Genomic DNA, 16,661 nt, shown 5'->3' with positions numbered 1-16,661 from the left:
GGCACAAATATAACGGTGTACAGAAAGAAAAGGTCATACCGTCTTACCTGAAGTTCAGTTCACCTGATACTCGAAGCAGCGGCTGCCTGGGGTCTCTCCTCCTCCTGCCTCCCCTTTCCCTCATCCACCTGCTGGCCTCTGTGGAAGCTCCGCCATAGCCACCACCAAACAACTGAGTTACTTTTACACATCGGCCAGCATCTGGCCAATCCACCACCTTTCATTGTTTATACCGTTACAAAAACAATAAAAAAAAAAACCAAAACAAACAAACAAAAAAAAACCATCGCCCCATAAAAATGAAAAATCACCATCGCTGTTGTGCCAAAAAGTGATTTCCAATGTTTCTGTGTATTTGTTATGTGTAATATCTTTACGCATGTTGGTAAATAGACTTCGGTGAACAGCGTTTACAAAGGGGTTATATATAGAATTAAAAATTATCTGTTTTTCAAGTATCTTTATAACTCTGTGTTATTGTACTTACATTATAACCAATCCGGTCCTTTATCCCCACTTAAAATATTTTTACTGAACTATTGTAATATTTGCTGCCATTTCTGCTGTCCTCTTGGCCAACTTACTCTTAAAAAAGACTATTTTAATATTAATGAGATTTTTTAATTTTTTTTTTTTTTTGCATAAATAAAGGTTATATAAAAGTCACGGCCAAAAACTGATTTTTTTGGCCGGCTTCTACCTTGTTACACGAATGTTGTTTGTGGCTCAAGATGACTTTATGTCATCCATGAGGGATGCATTTGACATATGTTTCACATATTATAGCCCAACGAGTTACTTATAGCAGTTTAAATATGAGCAATCAGTTTTTGGCAAATACCGGAAATCAGTTTTTGGCAGACAATCCCTTTTTGGCACAACACCTGGCCAGTCCAGCTATGGTCGTGCCATCAGTTAACCCATCCCATCAGTCAGCAAGCCGACCCCTGGGCTACAGTGTTCCTCTTGTGAAAGCAAATATATTTGGCACAACAAAGTATTCAGACCATTATTATGCTTGTGGCAACTGCTGGACAGGACAAAACAAAAAAAAAGATTCCCTGACTAATACTGTCAGGGCCTACAGCTTCGCCTTGGTGTAGTCACTTGGTCAGTTGTCTCCTCACTTGGTCAGCCATCACAGTGAAGGGGAAACTTGAGAGGAAGGTGGGGGGTTCTGGGTACCCAAGCTCTGTGTGGAGGAGGGTTGAGGAGGTGTTAATATTGGCACTGTGTGAGGAGAGGCAACATGGGGGTCCACTACTGAACCTGTTGAAAAACAGCCGCTTGTCTGCGACTGTAAACTGATGGGAGATCAACATGCACGGCCAGCAGCCACTGGTCTGCTTTCACTGCTCTGAGATTAGTCATTAGCCGCGACTGGTTGTGGAGAGCTAAGGAAGACAGGAAAAAAGACATGCTGTGGAAGAGATAACAAAGGAGTTTCCCCTTGCTAACCACCTTGGGCAACATATGTGATGTAGAGGAAATGTGTGGAAAAGTATAGTTTTAGTATATCAGCAAGGAAAACTTTAACGATGATGGAGACTCTAACCATTTCCAGTCTAATAAAAGATGCATGTTGAGCAGGTGCAGGTTGAGCAGCACTTTTAGATTTGCATCTTATAGAATATCTGAATGCAATACACTTAACTGTTTTGCCAAAATAATATCAGTTGAATTAAATGGCTTGACCATGATAAGTTTTCATTCATATTTGAATTCTCCCTTCAGGTATTAACAGTTAACTATGTCACATGATGATCAAGCCATTTAATGCAGCTGATATTTTTCTTACTAATCTTTTAATACACTTTTTTTTCAGAGGTCCTCACAGGAAGCATCAATATGCTTTAGTATGATGCTACTCAATTAAACAGTATTTCAAATGAGCTCAACCTTAAACTCTGCAAAAATAACATTAATCCGCTTAACACAGATGGGGAACATTTTTCTGCAGATGAACTACTTTTACTTTTGATAATTTATGCAAAAATCATCTCTGTTTGCCTTTCTGTTAAAGTCATTGCACGCCACTGTGATGGATATATGTCAGTTCTGAATGTTAGTTACAGATACCAGGGAGAAAAGAATGACAAGACCCTCTGCCACATGATCAAAACTTTACTTCACGCCTCAGTCCCAGAGATTCCATATACACAGTCCAGACTTGTATTGCCAACAGAATTAAAGCAGGTATAACATCTTCTCATGCTTAACCCTGTTTTTCTCATGCATAAAAACCAGGCATAATGCCAACAAATTGGAACCAAAGATTAAAGACTTCATTTACATTTTGCTTGCCAAGATAAAAATAAAGATGTCTTTATGGGAAATGATTCGATTATGTACAATTCAAAGCATAAACAAACTAAAACACCAATATATAATAGAATGATTAAAGCATGGCCATTATCACACCATAAGGAGTAGGCAAGCATTTGAGCGATATATGTTCACGTTCAGCTCTTCACTTTATCCGCAGTCATAATGAATATAGATTAGGAGTCTCACATTATCACAGTAAGGGTATTCAAACAAGTCCAATTTAATCTTTTTTTTTCTTTAGCCAATAGGCAAGGGGTACAGATTTTTGTACATGTTGTGTTTCCTCTACAGATTCAATGTTTCTCTGATATACTTTACCATGCAATGTGAACCAAATAGGATATTGTCAGTTCAAGAGTAATATACCCATGGAAAGCCAGGAGTAGTGTATTAGGTGTATCAGGTGAAAGTGTCTGAAACTGGACTTGTTGGAATAAGGATTCTCAGCTTCAGACAGCAGTTTCATTAGGGACTAACCAGGGAGCAGCAGACGTATCCATAGCACCATGGCAGTAATGCTCCTGTATGACAATAAGATAAATGGAAGCCCAGGTAGTCAGTTCAATAAGCTGTCCTTGGAAAAAAAATGTATGTATGTATATAGTAAATGAACTGAAAGAAGTCAATGTGGCATCACAGTCTAATATGGAATAAGGTGAAAACCTTTGAGGCATAGCTGGTCCAAAGACTGATTATTCACAAATACTTGGAGATAAGCGTCTTTGTATTATCTAGCAAGGGCCACCTTCTCTCTAGAATTTGCTTTCCCCTTAGCTGTACTAGCTGTTTTTGGCCTGGTCCTAGCGGGCATGGTGGTAGAAGAGGACTGAGTGGTGGCTTCTTGCGAGGCGCTGCGTCGCATGATGGTTGTAGTCCTGGGTGGCAGCATGGGGACAGTTGGGGCTCGTACCGAGAGGGGCTGCCTAGATGAACATACTCTCTGAGGGGAGGGACTGTCAGTCCTACAGTGGGATGAGCTAAGGCTGCGTCTGGTTCCAAACAAGACTCGTAGGGGCATTCGAGGGCTGCCAGATGGAGCAGGGACAGTTGAGGGACGGGGACATGTTAAGGAGGACCCAGGAGAAATAGGCCTAAATTTTGGGGGGGTAACTAGAGTGCTTAGTCCAATTTTCTGATTCCTGTGAAGAGAACATAAAAATGTGAAAAATTATTTTACTTTAAAAATATGTATCAAACTGCTTAAATTGTTGTGGGTACACTATAAGAAAGAAACTAAATCATACCCATTATTTAAGCGAGGAGTAGGAGCAGCACTACCAAGCCCGCCTGAAGACCGCTTTATGGGGGTAACTGGCCTGGGGATCTTGCTCCTGCACTCTTTGAAGCCTTGCTCTTCAGTTGTTTTAAGACGAGAGCTCCACCTGGACTCATCTGATGTATGCGTGTCTTCCTCTGAGCCTGCAGTGGACAGGGTTTCTGACGGTCTTCGACGCTCATCGTCCCCCGAAGACAGCGATGATGATGTACCAGAAAGCATTCTCCTCCTCATCCAGCGAGTGTGTTGCTTCTGGACTAGCAGGTGGGCCAAATCCAGCTGCCTGGCGCGATGCTGAAGCCGGACCCGAGCCGAGAGAGATAAGGACTGCTCTGAGCCTGAATCCTCCTCCATAGAAATGAGCACTGGAATTCGGCTTCGGATTCTGGGCTTGATGGCAGAGAGTACTTTTGATTCTGCTGTCTGAAGTTTGGCAGGGTCTTCACTTGGTGGTGGTTGTTTTGTAAGTTCCTGTGACCGATCTTTATGTATGTCAGTTGGTGACATTGCTTCTGGAACAGGCTCCAAAGACTGGGCCAGCTCAGTAGATGGACCATTCTCAGTTTTGGGGTATTTGTCTATTTGAGTTTGGTCTTCCACTGAGTCCTTTGGATACTCTTCTATCATTGGTGCTCCCTCCACCTTCTTATGGGTGTCAGCATCTATATCGGATTTATTCATGATGGGAAAGACTTCCCGGTCACCCTCCTTGGAAGACATAACATTGAGGTGTGATGTCTCGGCAATATGAATGAAAGTACGCTCAACTTTGGTGAAGGGGGGTGAACCAGGAGCAATGGGTGTGGAAGGCCTCAGGTCTGATCTGAGAGCTGGGGACAAACGGCCAGTCTCTGAAGGTTCAGGCTGTATTGCATCCCCAACTAGAAGGCGGTCATTACGGGATGTTAGAGCACATGGTGTAGCCAACTCACCATCCAGAACGTGATCGCCGCCAGAAGGAGACTTGCGAGTGTCTCCTGGGGAGAATAGAACAAGGGTTTTGGATGCATCCTCTAGGTCTGGGTCTGCATCAGCAGCGGAGGCATGCTCCTTCTGGCCCCTCTGGTCCTCAGCCATCAGTGTTGAAGGCGCAGCATCCTGGCTACGTTCAGTACTCTTCTGACTCACCTCACTGTTGGACTCACTCTTTGTAACGTCGTCATCCTTTGGCCCTGGGGTTTCTGGAACTTCTTCGTCTGGTGTGGCAAAACTCCGCCGCTGAGGCAAAGTACCAGTCAGCATGACAGTTAGAAAGTCAGCCCTCTTGGCCTGCAGCTGAGGAAGGATGTGAAAATGCTCTTTCTCGTCACTCTGGCCTTTTGTCCGATAGTCTGGAGAGGGAGGCGACAAACCACTCTGCTCTGAAGGCGATAACACCTAGAAGCAATGCAATAACATTTTGTATTACCGATGAGTCAACTCAAAGACTTCACCCAGCTCTGTACAGAAATATCATAAAAGGCCTTTACTAGTGAAACATTTTTAGCAGTTTTAACAATGCATGAGCACAATGTCGAGCACTCATTAGAAGCTTATTTAATATTAACATACGTAGCCTTTAAAACAATATCAGGGTGGAATGGGAGAACAGTCACAATAAGTGTCTCAGCCTATAAATGAGAAAAAAGAAAATCTGATGGCAAAAACTTCCGGTGTGATGACACTAAAAACTCGTTCATTGACGATTTTTCTAGAGTTAAATACACAAATGAGTGGGGAAGGAATTACAGGAGGACAGAGTCCGTCTCTAAAGTAGCGCGCATGAAGCCAGCCTCAAGCTGCGCAGACGAGGCTTTAACACGGGGACACCAGCAGCGGCGTTGGAGGAAGACGCTGCAGTATTTCGCCTGCTCAAGATACTACGATGGCAATGGGTGGCCCGCCCCCAGCAACAGAACCGACCCTCGACAGCGCAGAGAGTAAAAGAAAGGCAGAGGGAGTTTCAAAGACGTGAAGATAATTGATATAGATGATATAAGGCCATTCTTATATATCATGTGTGACGTCACAGTCTCTTCAACTCATTAGAACAGAGGAGCGGCACCAGCAGCAGGAGTAAAGATGTTGGACAGTTAGGATGGAGGCAGTTTTACAGCTTGCCAAACAGGCAAAAATTAACCAGAAGCAATTCTAAAAAGATGAGTTTTCAGTTGTTTTTTTAAAAGCCACTACAGTCCACAGTTTTGTTCCACATGTGCAGACACATAAACAGTGAGTTACAATAGTGTATATTGTAGATCAATACAATAGATGCATACAACTGGGTGGCTGTAGCTCAGGAGGTAGAGCAGGTCACCTACTGATCAGAAGGTCGGTGGTTCGATCCCTGGCTCCTCCAGTCTGCATGTCAAGTATCCTTGGGCAAGATACTAACCCCAACTTGCTCTCTGATGCATCGGAGTGTGAATGTTGTTAGAAAGCACTAAGTGTAGATAAAGTGCTTGTGAGAATTTGGGTGAATGAGGCATGTTGTATAGAGTGCTTTGAGTACTCTGTGAGAGTAGGAAAGCGCTATAATCAGTCCATTTACAAGCAATGTGTCATAAGCCAGTGGCTAGAATTAAAATAAATGGAAACTTGACAGACAGCTTTGAGCTCACCTGAGCAGGGGTTTCAACCTTAAATGGCACAGCTGGCTCTGACATTTCATTGGAGGGCCACTTTACTGTTCAAGTAGTACAAAAAACCGAATAAACAAACAAACTAGAAAACACCCAAAAATGTAGTGGGTTTTTTTTGGTTTGTTTTTTTCAATTTCAAATATTGTATAACAAAATAAAACTGCAAATGTGAACACAATTTTTTTCTCACTCTTAACTAACTGAAGCATTTCATTGAACTACCAAATAAACAAATTACTATTCTCTTTCTGGCCAGACACAAGTGCACGCATTAGTTTTTGACTGCTAGTGAAAACTGTTTTCTTTACAAATAACTCTCTCAAATAACACAGCCAATCCCTCAACATGTTTCTACTCTCTGCTCATGTTACCTTCATATTAAATAAGTTTTTGCTTTTAAAATAACTTATTTTAACATTGCACTCAACAACGGACAAATCCTCCCTAACAAAAAACATAACTTCAAGGGCCAAATTGTGTAGTCCAAGTATGGGTTGGTGTTTGAGGACCCTGCTCCAGAGCAACACGTCAGGGGTGCTGTTTAAGCCCCTCCCTATTGACATTATTTATTGAGCCTCTGGCTCAATATATAACAAAGCGATGAGTTGAAAGGGGTTAGCAGTGGAAGAACAAAGTGTAGGTCTCTTCGTAGATGATGTAATAATATACCTCTAAAACCCAGATCATACATTCTTAAAGCTCTGGACTATTCTAGAAGAGTTTGGAGGAAAATGTAATATTTCTAAGACTCAAATATTGTGCATAAACTACAAACCCATTGAATTTATCAGACATAAATACAAACTTAAATGGGATTCAGAAAATTAAAAATATTAGGAATCTAACTACACACAATATATGAGACCATTTACAGTAGGATTACGAAAGGATTTAACAAAATGGACACCCTTAGTTATGGATCTCAATTCAAGAATAGAGGTAATACCCAGATTGTTGTATTTATTCCTTTCACTACCAATTCATATCCCTGATGCTCAATTTGCCAAATGGAACAAACAAATGAGTAGATTTATTTAGAAGGGGTAAAAACCGAGGGTAAAACTGAAAACTCTCCAACTAGAAAAGGGAAGAGGAGGACTGACTATTCCAAGAGAGTATTATCAGATAGCCCAGCTGACATGCACTGGAAACATATTGAGCTCAATGATGGAGTGAGTTGCCCTCAGACAAAATGTACACACATTTCAGGGACCAAAATCCCATTGTTGCAACAACATTAAAGGTCTGGTGGGATCTGGTAATCAAATACAAAATCGAAGGAGATTGTAAAATGCTGATTTGGCCCTCACATTCTCCAGAATTCAGAACTGGTCAACTGGATAACACATTCACGAAATGGAGAGACGGTGAAATCACAGCAGTATGTACGTTAACAGACGGGAAAGTGTTTAAGTCCTTCAAAAAGAAGAGTTTGAGCTGGATAATTCTGACTTATTTAGGTATCTTCATTTGAGACACTGAGAGCAGAAACTCTGTCTCTCAAGAGGGCATTGAGCTAATAGAAATGGTTACTGTGGAAGAAGAAGTTACCGTCAAAGGTTGTGTCAAAAATGTAAAAATGCTTCCAAAAATGTAACAGAAATTATTCATTGTGGATAACACAAAAATGGGAATCAGAACTGAAGATTAACCTTTCAGGGGATAAGCTGCCTGTTACAACACACTTCTACTTGCTGTGGACAATGGAGAGAATCTGGCTGGAAAAATTTGACAAGATTTTTTTTAATCACACCTCACGTCACAAGTAAACAGTTGTGAATCCCACAGCAATGGTGGAGACTGCAGTCATATCAGTGCGAATCACTAACATTTTTTGGAAATGTGAAAAGGTTCAACTTTTCTGGGAATTGTCAAAATACCTGAGGATATCTTAAGTTATAAAATACCTAATGATCTACAGATTTTGTACTTAGGCCTACTACCCGCAGAAGTAATTCACGGTGAGGACCTTTACCTGTTCAAACTGATGCCTGTACAAACATTATTACAAGAAACTGGCTTTAAAGTGATCCTTTGCGATTGAAACAATGGCGAGACGTCATGGAGCAAATTTCCACAATGAAAAAAACAACTTATTGCTTAAGTAGTGCTGTCAGCGTTAATCTCGTTAAAATCTCATTAAAGTGACATTAACACCATAACACAGCAAATCTCTGTTAGCGAGTTGACACGGATCGCCCCGTGCGTCAATGCGTTATCGTGGTTAGCTCGTTAACACTGTGCAGCCCCACGTTAACTCGCTAACGGAGATTTGCCGCGTTAATGTGGTAATGGCGTTAACGTCATTTTAACGAGATTAACACTGACAGGTGATGTCTTTTTCAGGGAAGGCTTTACATATTACAGCAACACAATGTTAAGGTAAACAGTGCATCTATTACAACAGCTTTGTAGTAGAAGAGGCCAGCTGTTTAACTGACCTGCATGCAGTCCACGCCTTTCACCACCTAAAAACATTGGGATCATCACAAAACAAAAAAAAATACAAGGGGAAGCTAAAAGCTTGTAATGGGCTCTCCCTAAGAAGCAAAGACAGCATAAACTGGTACATTTTTCCCAAAACCCATTTTAATGTCATTTTGGTTGAACACAAGCTTTTCAAGATTGTCTAGATTACATAAATTGATATAAAAGGCACAAAAATGCATTGCAGAGTTCATCCTTAGATAGCACACAGTTTGATATTCAGGTGATTTTTCAAGTGTTTCCCTCGTTCAATCTTTAACATACAGCTTGGACATACATACTGAACCCCGGTTATTATCATGCTTATTAGAGGTTAAATGAAAATTGATTTCTCTTAATTGCTTTCTACATTTCTATATATATCTGTACAGGGTTATTTTTTGGATTTACAAAAGTTTAAAATACATGCTTTACCTGTAAATTATACAAGCAATGCTGTACAATCATATAGTGATAGAAAAAAATGCTTACATATATTGTACATGTGAAAGACACTCACGGATCATCACACTGAACAAATATTGTGAGAATTCAGTCATCTTTTCCTTATCTACAATCTGCTGAGACTACAAAACTGATGAAGGAGCATTCAGGTACAATTTAATATTCTTTTTTTTGCTCTGTTGCTGCTATAGTCAAATTAAAGATGGGTGCCTTGAAGCATAGTTCAGAGCAAAAACTAGAAGCAAAGGGTTACGTTTAAGCCTAGGAAAAGTTTCTGTCTCCTACAACAACAAAAATGTCCTAATTCAAATGCTGACTTAAATTAATTAGTTAATTAATTTTAGTAGCAATAGTTTATAGTATTCTATTGCATACTTTTTTCCCTCTGATCACTAGGTGGGAAAAAGCATATTCCACCAACCAGTTGGTGAATGTTTGCTGGCTATTACCAGCTGAAATTGGTCACAAAGAGCACCAATTTCTGCACCAAAAAACTCAGATTGCTGCAGTTACCCATAGTTTGCATGGAATATGCAGATTTGTCTTCAAACTCTTGCTAGCTAGCTACCAAGCAGTAGAACAGTTGCAGTGAAATTGGAAAAAGTGCAAAGCAAACGAAAAACTTAAACTGTTCAACTTCAAAGGAAAAGTTGTGGTTAAAAGTCCCAACTTTTAATTCAAAGCCAAACAGTTACTGTTTCGTGTTTGGTTGGAATTTCACAGTTTCACTAGCACTGAGCAAGCAGTTAACAAAATCCTCCCTTCCTTGCCAACTACGGCCAACTGCAACAGTCTGCTAGTGTTCAAGGCAATTGCACGATTGATTATCTTCAACTGGCAACAGCAAGCAATCTCCTGCAGCTACACACCAGCGTCACTTAGAATATAGATTTTTTCTAAACTATTAAGGTAGTTAGGAGACACATGCACGAACTTGTCTTGCAGTATCCCCGTGCTTCTAGCTTTTGTACCAAGCTAGGCTAATTGTATCAACAAATCTATGAAAGTGGCATAGTGCTGAAATATACCAACTGGACACCAGTATATACCTCTCTCTATGTATATTCACATTTTTTTTGTTAGTCCTTAAAGAATATCAGGAAGACATTAAATATGCAAACGTATGTATGTATATCTGGAAGGACATATCTCTTTATTTATTTTATAATTTTTTGTGAATCATGCCATATTTTCTATGGTAGACCTTAACAGTTTTAATATGTTTTACTCAATCAACTAATTGCTTTACAACTGCTGTAATTTTATGTAATGAAACAGTTATTCTTCCAGTTAATTATAACTTTAAAAATGTGGAGTTTTCAAAATAAAAAACTATAAACCTCATAATATACATATATGGTTAATCGCAGGTTGTTCCTCCACTAACTGGAGAACACCTAAAATATATTTTCACATAATCACTCAAAAACACTCAAATCAAAAAGACTTGATCCGTGAGTATCTCGTGTAGATGTGAATTATTTACAGAACAATCCCAGACTTCTTTTAGTCAGAGCTGTATACATAATTACTGTACAGTGCTGTTTTTTACAGTTGGCAATGCATGTTGTTCAGATAGCAGATCTCATGCAATGAATGGACACAGTTGGCAAACAGTTTTGGTACAAGATGACACCTGTTGCAGATCACTCTTTTAGACTTGAGGTGTTTTTAGTAGAATAAGCACACTGACATATTTCTACTCCCTGTTTGTAACCAAATGTAGCATTACCTTAATGGTGATACAGGATTGTACTAGTGACAATCCTGTGTGGTAGTTGAATCATTTTGCTTGCATGCAAAATAAAGTTCAAAGTTAGCAGCTAGTCCCGTTCATACATTCTCAAAGTGTTTATGTTGTAATGCTATGGTAATATAAAATATACAGGGTGTCCTGAACTCAGTGTGAAGCAGCATGAAAACAAACTCAGTCTTACCATCAGGCTGGATCTGAATAACTGTCGGCACAGAGATAATGCCTCAAATAGAAGCTAAATAAAAGCGCAAGTGGTGCGTATTTAGTTAATGTAGCCCTTTGTAGCCCTGACATTGCCCGAGCATGTCTTTCATTGCACAACATGGCCATCTTATCTAATGTTCTGTATATTTAAGACTAAAGAGAAAATTGTTCTTTAACAGCAGCATACAACAGACTATATTATATGAGCCATGACATGAATAAAGTGGAGGGTTTCAGAAGGAAAGACATATATACTGTATGTCTTTCCTCCTGAAACCCTCCATGTTTTTTCACATTGGCTCATGTGGTTGGTCAGTTAGCTTCTTAGGGTACCCCAAATAGGGTTTAAAATTCTTAGGACCCTAAACCGTTTTAATTTAGAACTCAAAAACCGTCTTGGATGAGAGGTGAAATATCTTCATGAAACTTTAAGACTTCCACTTGCTTTCTTTCCAAGCTCTTTAGACTACCATGACCCAGATGACTGAAAACCTACACCGACATTGAGAAGACCAATATTTCTTCCGGTAAAAGCCAGCAGATATCTGGATAACTGATATTTGTGATGGTTAAAAAGCAAATAAAAAGTTACATTATTGTCAGATAAAAGCTGATGATAGTAACCATCACAGACTTATTGCTTGCAGACCTGGCTGAAACTGAATGCTACTCAAACTATAAACAGAAAACAAATAAAAATATTTTTGAAATATTCTATTTCAAAGATCTTTTCCACTGCTCACGAATTCTTTTGTTTATAGAGATAAGAGTTTTTCCAACAAGTTCTCCAAAATGAAAAACCATTTACTTTGTTCGTATTCTCTCTTTTTATCTCTGGTTATCTTTCCAGCGTTGAACCATTTCAATTTCCCAACAAAAAGCACCTCTTCGTCAATCATACCTGGCACTGACACCCTGGCACTGACCTTATAATGTAACTGAAATGTTACGTTTCATCATGTTTGTTTAGAAGATAAAGTGGACCTTTGCATTTTTAAAAAGAAAAATCCCTTATTCTGCTCTACTGGATCTATTATGTGATATTAGGTGCAAAGACAGAGATCTCTGATTCCGTTCCTGGGATCTGAACCACTCACCCAGTTTAGGGGTAAATGCCCTAAGCACTCCAGTTACCACAGGACCACATTTCCTCTTGCTCCTCTCTTAGCCACTGATATTTCTCACTTTGACTTGGTAAAGTTACATTTATCACTATGACCTTCTTCCTCTGTGTGTCCACTACTATGTCCGGATGGTTAGCCATAAGCAGTTTGGCCGTCTGTATCTGGAAGTCCCACAGGATCTTAGACTGGTCATTATACCCCTAGTTACGATATTCCACGTATGCCCTGCCTGCTAGCATTTTCCACCCTGCTGCAATGTGCCTGATTGCCTCAGGGGCATCCCTACACAGCCTGCACCTGAGATCTTGCCTAGTGTTGTAGACCTCAGCCTCTATCGATCTTAGAGCTTGTTCCTGCACTGCCATGATTAGTGCCTATGCTCAGTCCAGCTTTGTCCAGCCATTGGATTTCTCAGTTGTGACCATCTTCCTGATGTACTCCTTGGTCTCCTTTCTTCTGCTTATTGTACAGTCTTGGCGTGCTGGACTTCTGGTGAAACCCTCAATGTATGGTTATGGCTTATTATCCCAGCAGGGTATTTTACAACTGGCAGAGAGGTGGTATTGATTGCTTGGATCTTGTTCTTCTCATTCAGCTTCTCTTAATCTCTGCAGGTATTTGGTGCCTGCAGCTTTCCTGGGGCCTCTTCGTGGTTCCTATTTGCAGGTGGGATTGCAAGGTACTTGCACCTATCCTCAATGTCTGCAATGCTGCCTGCCGTGTGAATGTTAGACAGAAAGCACTTAGAAATAGCAAGGAAAAAATTGCTTGTGTGAATGGGTGAATGAGGCAAGTTGTGTAAAGCGCATTGAGTGCACAGATAGAGTAGAAAAGCGCTATATAAGAACCAGTCCATTCACCATATACTCTTTCTCTCTTTGCTACCATTCGACTATGACATTCTGATGTTGGCGTGGATCAGCGAATCAAGGTCTAATTCACTCCTGGCATGTGGCTTGATGCCATCCATGTACAGGATTTGGCTGACATTGCTTGATTCTTTAGTAGGTATGCGAAGCCAGTCTTGTTAATGGTCTGGCTGATTTCATACCTATGCAGAATAACAGTGGGACAGAGCACCTCCTTGGTAAATACCACACTTAATAGTGGCTTGTGTAATTGGATTGAAGTTGTCCTCTAGTGTTGTTTGCCACATCCCCATTGAATTCCTGATAAAGGCTCTTAGGGTCCTGTTGACCTTATACATTTCTCGGCTTCTAGGATCCATGTGTCAGGTATTGTCATAGGCGGTGCACAGGTTGGTCAGTCTGGTCTTAAGTGACTTGAGTGGCTGCTCTATCAAGCAGAAGCTGGTGTTCTGCACCAGTGGTGTTTCTTCCAATTTCTTTCTGGGCCTCGCTCATATACTGAGCCATGTGTCTGTCCATCTTAGCTGCTATGATACCTGACAAGAGTTTCCGTAAGGCAGGTTATTGGTCGGTAGTTGGACGTACTTGGGCATCAGGACTGTCTGGCTAGCCATTCTGGGTATGTCTCATCCATAAACAGCAACTTAATTTGTGTTGCCAGGCGCTCGTGGCATGCAATTAGCTTCTTCAGCCAGTAAGTGTCAGGGCCGAGTACTGTCCAGCTCTTTGTGCCTGAGACTCTTTCTTGGATATCTGCCACTGTGATAGTTACTGGAAATTGTTCAAGGTTGCTGTGGCCTGCTCTTAGAACCACTAACGACTAAGGATTGTTATTATTTGTTGCATTCGTCTCCCATCTGATCTTCCTGTTTTGCTGTGTCTCCAGACTTGGTGGGGCTGCTCCCATATTGTTCCCCTGTCGCTAAGAGTATACCTTGGATGGTTCAGTAGAGAACATCCAGTTTATTCTCAGGGTTCTATCTCTCTGGTATACCCCTTCAGGCAGTTTGCCAAGTAACCTGTTGGTGTGCAAGTGTTGGTGTGATATCTATCTATGTGTCTATTTACATTAGTACTTCCAACAGAAACCCAACATACAATACATAAAATGTCGTTTTGAATATATTTTAAACTAACAATAAATATAACAGGATTGACTGCATCCTCTGGAAGACCTGGATTTAACTCAAACTCAAACAAGTTTACAAATTTAAATGTAGAATTTAAAACATTTAAGAATTTGAATGAATCTGTTTGAATGAATTCAAAAGGATCATGATGTTAGGAAAAATAGATGTTAAAATATTTCAGTAATGGGCTCACTGACTGGCACTGTTGTGAATGCCCAAAACTCATTCAAAGCACACAAATGCAAATAGCAAAGGACACACGGCAAACGGGCTCCTGACCACAAAACCTTTGAGAACCTTTTCTCATTCCATGGAAATCTGCTACCTCAGTGAGTGTGCTTAAATTATAATAAACAGAAAAAGAAAAATGCTAAAAGAAAATCACAGATATGTTGTGTAAAACAAGATTCTGTACAACTAACGTGCACGATTCTTTTGATGGAATAATACATCCAAGCACATTCTGTTTAGCTCAATTTGTCAGCATTTGTGTGCTTGAATGGATCCCGATCACCTAAAAATATGTATCAAAGGAGAGTCAAACAAGAGCTCCAGCAAACACTTCACAAACTGACATGTACTTTTAAATGTTCCAAATGTAAGTTCACTTCTTTTACAGTCTTCTGATACTAATGAGAATTCATTAGAAAAAAGTGCAAAAGTTAAATTTAAAAATGTCATAAAACAGGCTTTAACTTTGTTAGGTCCTATCTGGCAGCCTTCTTCAGCCCTATACATTTTCCAGTTAAGAGGTGGCCCTTAATCTCAAAGAAAACAGTTCAGAAAATTATTTCTTTCAAATAAACTTTTTAGCGTATTAAAACTATAAATAAGACTATAAACTATAAATAATAAATCCATTCAAGAAAAAACAACCTTTTTTTGGTCTTTTTCATGATTTTTGCTTGTTTTGAAAAGGAATCTTTTTATTTTCTTAGGTAGAATATTGTCTTTATTGTAAATTTGTTTACTATGTAGTGGTAGTTGTTAATTTGTAATATAAATTAATGTAAATAAAAAGTGATTTTATACATTTGTAAATTTGTTATTGGTGTTAATTCATTTATGACATGCCAGTGTGTGTTGGTTTCTTTTACTAATTAGTTTCAATTTATTTAGTAACTATTATTTTTTGTGAAATATTTGTCTTTTAGGGACACCGTACTTCTTGGTGTCAGGTGTAGGTGTAATTAGAGGTTAATGCTGAATTCCCTTTCACACCTCGAGAAAGACTTTTATCACATACCCCTCTCTCTTCACACACAGAGTTTAATGAAGCAGAAGCAGAGTGAGATGTTTATATCACTGGTTGAGTAATGGCGAAGATTTGTGAAGTCTTGGTGCAAAACCTTGGTGGGATAACCTGCACTTGTTGATAATCACACTTTCGTTTTAGCAGAAAAGAATTGAAATAAATAAATGCACAGATATTGTAAAGCTTAACAGTCTGTTTGCAGCCCCACTCTGTTTCACGCTCCTCTTCTTCATAGAAGCAAGAAGGATGTATTCAGTTTCACATTATTCACATGAGTCTGCCAGATCTGTGGCATGTGCAACATCAGGTTTGTAGAAGCTTGTTAGAGTTTATTGCATGGAAAATATTCCCCATCTTGAGCATTTTTCTTCTTTTCTTCTGTTCCTCTTCTTACAATTGATAGAGCTACGTGACTGTGAATGTGTGTGTGATACTAAGTGTTTACCAGCTTAGCAGTGCTGCTGTCTGCCAGTAATATGGCTTGTTTTGTTTCATGACCATGCCTGGCTCTTAGTGTGCTGTTTTTATCACGTCTGATTTATCTATGTGTACATTCATTAGAATATTTGTATATGCAGAGCTGGCCAGAAATATCTAATGAACCAAATACAAAGGCAAAGCTGTGTTTTATTTTGGTATTAATAAGTATACTCCTTGTTTTGACACAAGTCAAATGTCTTCCCAGCTCACCAGTGATGCTTCGTAATTTAAGGGCCTTTTGAAGCATTCTACACATTTTATTTAGGGCCAATGAAATTTAAAGATTTATGGATAAATACTAATAAAATAATTAGTATTTTAATAGTTGGTGCTCTTAATCAGAGCAAATGCACCAGAGATGATCTTGACTGTGGAACACAAATGGTGGAAGAAAAGGAAGTGAGAGGCCAAACTGCACCGGGCCCCAAGTTGGTGTGACCAACCCTGCATACAGTATGTGTGTATTGTGTATGTGCCTACTTAACACATGTGTTAATTTAATGTGTTTGAGTCCATCTCTCAGCTGTTGTTCTTGTTCATGAGCTTAGCTAACACGTGCTGCAGCTGTGCCCTCGACATATTCAGAACAGAGTGTCTGCTCCGTGGGCTGCCAGGGGTCGGCAGAGTGCCAGCATGCCGCCGGCGGGTTGAAGTTGCAGTGGCGTTGACGTGTGCTGGGCTGCTCTC

General features: G+C 39.8%; 1 protein-coding gene across 3 annotated transcripts in view; it reads right to left on the bottom strand.

Annotated features, from left to right (window-relative positions):
- Positions 1 to 2,108: 2,108 nt before the first annotated feature.
- Positions 2,109 to 16,661, bottom strand: part of ttbk1a (tau tubulin kinase 1a) — a 51,924-nt gene continuing 37,371 nt past the window's right edge. For all 3 annotated transcript variants that reach the window (XM_086294734.1, XM_086294732.1, XM_086294733.1), the window contains 2 exons: positions 3,573 to 4,981; positions 2,109 to 3,467 (listed from right to left, as the gene is read on the bottom strand). In XM_086294734.1, the coding sequence (XP_086150860.1) occupies positions 3,056 to 3,467; positions 3,573 to 4,981 (1,821 nt within the window). In that variant the 3' untranslated portion in view covers positions 2,109 to 3,055. The remainder of the gene's footprint in view (positions 3,468 to 3,572; positions 4,982 to 16,661) is intronic.

The sequence above is a fragment of the Aulonocara sp. 'chitande type north' Nkhata Bay genome, linkage group LG6 (genome assembly GCF_057382095.1).
Source record: "Aulonocara sp. 'chitande type north' Nkhata Bay isolate Kocher_YH1m ecotype deep benthic linkage group LG6, A_spYH_male_GT1.1, whole genome shotgun sequence".
NCBI lineage: Eukaryota > Metazoa > Chordata > Actinopteri > Cichliformes > Cichlidae > Aulonocara > Aulonocara sp. 'chitande type north' Nkhata Bay.
This window is presented reverse-complemented; position numbering and strand designations above follow the sequence as displayed.